Here is a 6497-nt window from a genome sequence, read left to right as displayed (position 1 = left end):
AAAAGGATAATTTGACTAAATATTTTCATTAACTTATCCATTTTTTCACCTCCTCGATAATAAGAGTACTCTACCAATATGCATGATTAAATTATTTAATTCAATTTAGAAAAATTTAAAACCAAACAAATCGGACTTGATCAATTCTCGTCTACTCCACTAGACTAAATCTTGAATTACAATCCATTGGAATTCCTTTTTTATTAGTTCGTTATATTGAGCTAACTGTAAAAAATATATCTGACGTATTTTTAAAAAAATTATCATCAATTATTTATCAAAATATATCTTGACTAGTATTTCATGATGATATACAATCTCTTCTTTTTTGTTTAAAATGATCTGAAATGACGCTCCATGCATTTAGTTAAAGGGATTTTCTGGATTTCATTTTTTTTTTATAAGAAAAGAGTTTTGAAGAGATAATAGTAAAAAATACACACATGAAATATCAATTTTTCCGAGTTTTTGATATGAACAATCATGTGTCTACATGTTGCTATTTAGATTGTCACCAATTATTTATTAGAACACGTCTCGAAATTAATCAATGAATCAGCTAACATGTAAACAATTTTTTTATGAACAAACTAAGTTATTATGCACCTTTAAGTAGTTATATTCAAATACTTGATTTAGTCAAGTTTGAAAGATATTTTAATAACTAATTACAAGTGATAATTCAATTAAAACACATACAAACATATAATAATTCATACATGAAACTAAAAAAAAAACAAAATGTTTTTGTTTATTATTTCTTAATTATATCATTTCTTTTCTCTCTTAACTCACCTAATCTTTTTGGTCTTAGTGCTAAAGTCAAAATACAAATATCCAGCGCGTGTCCACTTAGGTGCGCTTCTGTCGTAGTCGAATTTATAGCTACGTCTGTCAATTATAAAATCTATTTACTTCTCTACCCCTCTACATGCGAGCAATTACAATAGTATTTTTTGATATACGAATTTCATATCTCAACTATTTATATTAAAGTATTTTTACTCTAATAGCTGAGATATCAAACTCGCGAAAAACACATGGTATATAAAAGGGAAGAATAGTAGTATTGTTTTGTGTAGTCTTTGGATTTGCAAAATCCGCGGTAACTTATCGAAGAAGAGAAGTGGCAACCGCGTAAATAATACCCAATTCCAGGACCTTTCAAATATTACTAATTTATATGATTTGTCTATTTATAAAACCACAGATTTTAAATTAATTTTTTCTAATTTACAAAAAATTATCTTTTTCATTTTCTCTCTCTACTTTTCCAAAAATGTCCGGTTACCCGCACAATGTTCCCGGCTACGGTTACGGCCAGCCACCGTCATCTCAGCCGTACTCCTCCACCCCATACGGCGCTCCACCGCCGTCTTCAGCCTCACCTTATGGTGCTCCACCACCGTCTTCATCATCACCCTACGGTGTTTCACCATCACCTTACGGTGCTCCACCACCGCATTCATCATCACCCTACGGTGCTCCACCTCCTCAATCTCACTCCCCTTACGCTCCCGTTACGTCTCCCTACGGCGCCGGAGCACCGCCTTACGGTGATCCGCATAAACCCCCAAAAGAGAATAAACCACAGTCTTCATCGCCTTACGGTGGGGCAGGAGCAGGGTACCCTGCCCCACCTCCTTCGGCTCCTTACGGTGATCCGAACAAACCACCGAAGGATAGCCACTCACAACCGTCTGCTCCTTATGGTGGATACCACGCGCCACCTCCTGCTGGGCCTTATGGAGCTAGTAGCCCTTTTGCATCTCTCGTGCCCTCTGCTTTTCCACCGGGAACCGATCCGAATATTATAGCATGTTTCCAGCTCGCGGATCAGGATGGGAGTGGGTTAATTGATGATAAGGAGCTGCAGAAGGCGCTTTCTTCGTATAATCAGAGCTTCAGCTTGAGGACTGTTCATCTGCTTATGTATCTCTTCACCAATACCAACACTAGAAAAATCGGTAATAATCTTAATTCCAAATAATTGAGCTCAAAATTCACTGATGAAATGTTTCAATTTTTGCCATCTATAGTAGTAGAAAACGATTGAATTGATGATGAATTTCGTGCTGAAAATGTTAGGTTGTGTACAATTATTAATAACTTTATGCAGTATACAGTTGATTTGTGACTGAGGGTGGTTGAAAAAGGTCATTTGGAGTAATCATTCGTATTAAAGAAGTAATTTTGATTAAGACTTTAGGGGTTGTTTGGTACGAGGGATGAGGGATAACAGTTCTGTGATTATTTTATCCTGCATTCGCTTAGGAGTATTAGTTAGTCCCACGGATAAATATATGGCGGATGACTTTGTGTATCCCATACCTTATACCAAACAACCCCTTATAGTTGTATTGGTGGGTCATCCTTAAGGGTATGTTGGCCAGGATGATATGACCTAGAACAGGCCTATAAGGCTTTGGTATGGCCATTGAAATTCCTGTATGAGTTGCTTTTTATGTCCTTGTCCAGGATTACGTGGAATTTATTGAGTTTGATGTTCCTTGAGTTGATGACTGCCTGGCCATTTTACATATTCTGAATTGGCCATGTAATGAACCAAAAGGGGGAGAAGTGTGAAAAGACCCTCTTGGTCCATTGATGGGGGAATGCAGGGTGGGGTTTCCATATAAAAAGAGAAATAACATTTTTTCAGCATGGAGATCTTACACACAGCAGATTGGACGTTCCTACTACTTATGGAAGTGGTGTTCTCAATTGAGAATTATCTTGCTTAATTTAACACCGACTTGTACTATTAGTTCTCTTTGAAAGGAACAGAAGCAAGTCCGTGACAGTATGGTGATATCGGCCGAACTTCCATTATACTTCTCTCTCTTTTTCCCATCTCTTCCTTTCTCTTTCCTTTTTTGAAGTTAGAATCTCTTTAGAACATGTGTTGAGCCATTAGGGTGGCAAAACAACTGCCTACATAAGATGCAACTTTGTATATTGATAATTCTACTTAGAAACTGTAGTTTCAGCATCTAGTAGTAAATGATTGTATGCTAACATGTTCTCCAGACTTCCTTTTTGCTCTATGTTTTTTCAAGTGGAAAGATGAATGCAGAATTATTCCCTTTTATTCTATATTTTTATTCCAAATGCTATTGGTTTTTGAAGTTAATCAAGAAATGATGTTGATCAAATTTGAGTTGGAGATATTCCTTAACGAAGCTTCTTTCTTTCATTGAGCATATAGATCTTTCCCTCTTTCTTTTTCTACCTGTTGATCTATTTTCTGCCCTGTAAGCAGGTCCCAAAGAATTCACTTCAGTGTTTTACAGTCTTCAAGAATGGAGGGTATGTTAAAGAATCTTTTACGGTTACCTTTGCACTTCTTTGTGTTTTCCGTTTTGCTTGGGAAAAAAAATCTCCCTTTCTATGCAAGTTGATTGGAACTTCCTGTGTAATGCAGGGAATTTTCGAGAGATTTGACAGGGACAGGAGTGGAAAAATTGATTCATCTGAATTGAGGGACGCATTACTTAGCCTGGGATATGCTGTATCACCTTCTATCCTGGATTTGCTGGTCTCCAAGTTTGACAAAACTGGTGGAAAGAATAAGGCCATTGAATATGATAACTTCATTGAGTATGTTTCTGCATCAATGCAAAGCTTTTTCTTCGTATTGTTCTCGTATCTTTATATCTTCTCTTTTGTTCTATACTTTGCTAATTTGTTCCTTGTGTGCTTTCGTTTTCTTTGCTTGATGCAGGTGCTGCCTCACTGTTAAAGTAAGCTTACAGTATCTTCGTCTATTCTGGCGTTCATATACCATTCTATTTATTCAGATAGATGCTTTTCTCACATACGCTTTCATTTCGTTTGCAGGGGCTTACTGAGAAATTCAAGGAGAAGGATACTTCATATTCCGGCTCTGCTACGTTCACTTATGAGTCCTTCATGCTAACAGTTTTGCCTTTCCTGATCGCTTAGAGACGAGGCATATGAATTTCACAATTACGGGTGGTCTTACTATGACTTACCAGCTTCGTTTTCGTTTGTTTTCAGGAGAGATGTTTGCTTCTGTTAGTTTTTGTAAACAGTTTTCAGGGTGAAGTTGAATGGCTTTACTTGTAGAAGTCTAGTGTGTTTTACATCAGTTAATGGGATATTATCAAAACTAAATCCTTTGTGTTTCTTTTGATGTGTTTACTATTCAATCATAATGTTGACGACTTAAAAGAGTCTATTTGGATCGACTTATTTTATTTATTTTTTTAAAAAAACAAATCTATTTTAAGGAACCCAAAAAGGCTAATTTATCTTTATTTTAAGGTTAAAAGGGTTGTGCTTTATTTATGTGGAGTTTATTTGGTATTGAATTACAATATAAGACTTTTCAGAATAATGTAGCCCTATGAATTAAAAACAACATAAAGCTGGAAGAACGACAAGAATGATAACACTATTAGACCTCTTATATTCTTATGAAGATAGATTTGAATGCATATTCATTCAATTGTTAAGATATTGTCTTCCAATTTGATTATCAAATTTATGCATAGTGATTTACTATGCCTGTCCGCGGAGTTGGAGTAAGGTCTGGTGTTATTTTTCTTTTTTGAGCTGTACTTTGCTACTTCGGTAATAAAATGTATTTTGTTACCAAAAATATTAATTAATATAAGTTGTTTATTCTTTTTATTTTAGCATATGAATGTATGGAAGTTTTCTTTATTTTAAAACTACTCCTAGGAGTAGTATATAGAGTTAAAAAAATGATAATTGAATATTATAAAAATGGAAAAGGGACATATTTGCCCTTGTATTTTTAGAAAAGGGTTATATTTGCCCTTCGTTATACTTTTTTGATATATTTACTCCTGTCATCCAACTTTAGGCATATATTTGCCCTTTGACTGTTAAATCTCATGTCTTTACTTTTATCATCCTACCTGACAAGCCTTTTATATAGGGAAATTTTCACATATAGCCACTCAAAAATAGCCCAATTACTCTCCATAGCTATAGTTTGATAATTACAATTCGTAGCTACGTGTTATAGGGAGGAGAGAGGAGAGAGAGAGAGAGGGGGAAAAGAGTTGGAGAAAGGTGAATTGTATATGTATATAGGTTAGATAATTGTATATTATACATATGTATTTGTATATATGGCAAGCGAGATTGGGAGAGGGAGGAGAGAGGCGAGCGAGAGAGGGCAGAGAGTGTGAGAGAGGTGAATTGTATATGTATATAGGTTAGATAACATGAGACTAAAGTTGGATGGCATGGGCAAATATATCAAAAAAGTATGATGAAGGGCAAATATAGCTCTTTTCTGAAAGTACAAGGACAAATATGACCCTTTTTCGTTATAAAAATTAACATATTCGAGTGTAGTTTTTGATGAAGCATGTTCCAAAGGTTAACGAAGATGGTGATAGTTAAGTAATGATGATCGTGAAGTGATGACTATAAGTGGTTGATGGTAATTGTTAACAATGAAGGTAATAATTGACGACATATTAGTAAAAATGATGTAGACTGTTATTGGAGGTGATTAGTGGCATAGTATAAGTGAATGATAATAATGGTTGACGGTTGCAATTAGAGATTCTAAGGTTATTTGATAGTAAAAATGATTGGTGATGGTCGTTCGATGGAAGTCGGTTGACCATGAAGGCTAATAATTACTGATGACAGTTAGCGTAATAATTAACAAGATTATTATAACACTTTTTTTCTCTCCAAAACTTGGTCATACACCTCATTTTAAAAAAAATAAAAATTTTGTCAAACAAACTATTATTGCGAGATATAGCAAATTTATCATAAAAACCAAAACCAAAAAGGAAAAGTAGTTCTATTTAAGATGGGTTAAAGGTAACAATATTCAAAACCCAAGGGTGAGTTTCAACATTATTTATTCCTTACAGGAAAAACGAAACCCTAGAAATCTTTCTTCTACCGATCTGCTTCTCCTCTTTTCAGTTTATCTGGTTCTGCAAAGCGGCGAGTTTTCTGGTAGCTATCTCTTCCGTCAGCAGCAATCATGGCGTCGAAGTACGACTTGACGCCACGTATAGCGCAGCAATTGGACATTCACTTGATTTTCCCGTTACTGGAGTTTTTGCAAGAGCAGGGACTATACCCAGATGAATATATACTCAAGGCGAAGATTGAGCTGCTTAATCACACTAACATGGTTGATTATGCTATGGATATTCATAAGTCTCTCTATCATACCGACGATGTACCTCAAGGTATCTTTTTTTTTTTCGCTTCGTGTTTCCAATTGATTTGTTTGCTTACTAATCTTAATACTTGTGCTCTTTTAGCAAAAAGGGTTCTTTTTTTTGGGGTGGGGGGGTGGGGTGTGGCTGTGAATTTTATAGATATGGTCTATAGAAGTTGTCTATGTGTTGTTCCTCAAGGCATCTCTTTTTCCCCTTACTAATAGTGAATACCCATTGATTTGTGCCCATACTGATTGAAATACCTTATCCCCCTTTCAGCATAAAGGTGTTTTTTTTTGTGTGTGTGTG

The 6497-nt window shown here is 35.4% G+C and overlaps 2 protein-coding genes across 3 annotated transcripts in view; both read left to right on the top strand.

Moving 5' to 3' along the window:
* The first annotated feature begins 1237 nt into the window (after positions 1-1237).
* Positions 1238-4080, top strand: LOC125864671 (calcium-binding protein CBP-like). 2 transcript variants are annotated; one of them, XM_049544698.1, is made up of 6 exons: positions 1238-1388; positions 1443-1967; positions 3263-3309; positions 3425-3600; positions 3725-3743; positions 3841-4080. In XM_049544698.1, the coding sequence occupies exons 1-6, from the start codon at positions 1280-1282 to the stop codon at positions 3943-3945; spliced, it is 981 nt and encodes a 326-aa protein (XP_049400655.1). In that variant the 5' UTR covers positions 1238-1279; the 3' UTR covers positions 3946-4080. The 2 variants fall into 2 exon arrangements, with proteins under 2 accessions (XP_049400655.1, XP_049400654.1); XM_049544697.1 differs by having other exon boundaries at positions 1280-1967.
* Positions 4081-5875: 1795 nt separating this feature from the next.
* The window catches only part of LOC125864669 (eukaryotic translation initiation factor 3 subunit E), a 4214-nt gene continuing 3592 nt past the window's right edge, over positions 5876-6497 (top strand). The window contains exon 1 of the mRNA XM_049544695.1: positions 5876-6215. Coding sequence (XP_049400652.1) covers positions 6005-6215 — 211 coding nt within the window. The 5' untranslated portion in view covers positions 5876-6004. The remainder of the gene's footprint in view (positions 6216-6497) is intronic.

The sequence above is a fragment of the Solanum stenotomum genome, chromosome 5, assembly GCF_019186545.1.
Source record: "Solanum stenotomum isolate F172 chromosome 5, ASM1918654v1, whole genome shotgun sequence".
NCBI lineage: Eukaryota > Viridiplantae > Streptophyta > Magnoliopsida > Solanales > Solanaceae > Solanum > Solanum stenotomum.
Note: the sequence above shows the minus strand (reverse complement) of the source record. Positions and strands in the feature narration are given on the sequence as shown.

Bases quoted from the DNA above. Each gene is read 5' to 3' on its own strand.
- LOC125864671 (XM_049544697.1), top strand. From the start codon at position 1,280: ATGTCCGGTTACCCGCACAATGTTCCCGGCTACGGTTACGGCCAGCCA. The intron at 1,968-3,262 runs GTAATAATCTTA...CCCTGTAAGCAG, and splicing joins TACCAACACTAGAAAAATCG to GTCCCAAAGAATTCACTTCA. The intron at 3,310-3,424 runs GTATGTTAAAGA...TGTGTAATGCAG, and splicing joins ACAGTCTTCAAGAATGGAGG to GGAATTTTCGAGAGATTTGA.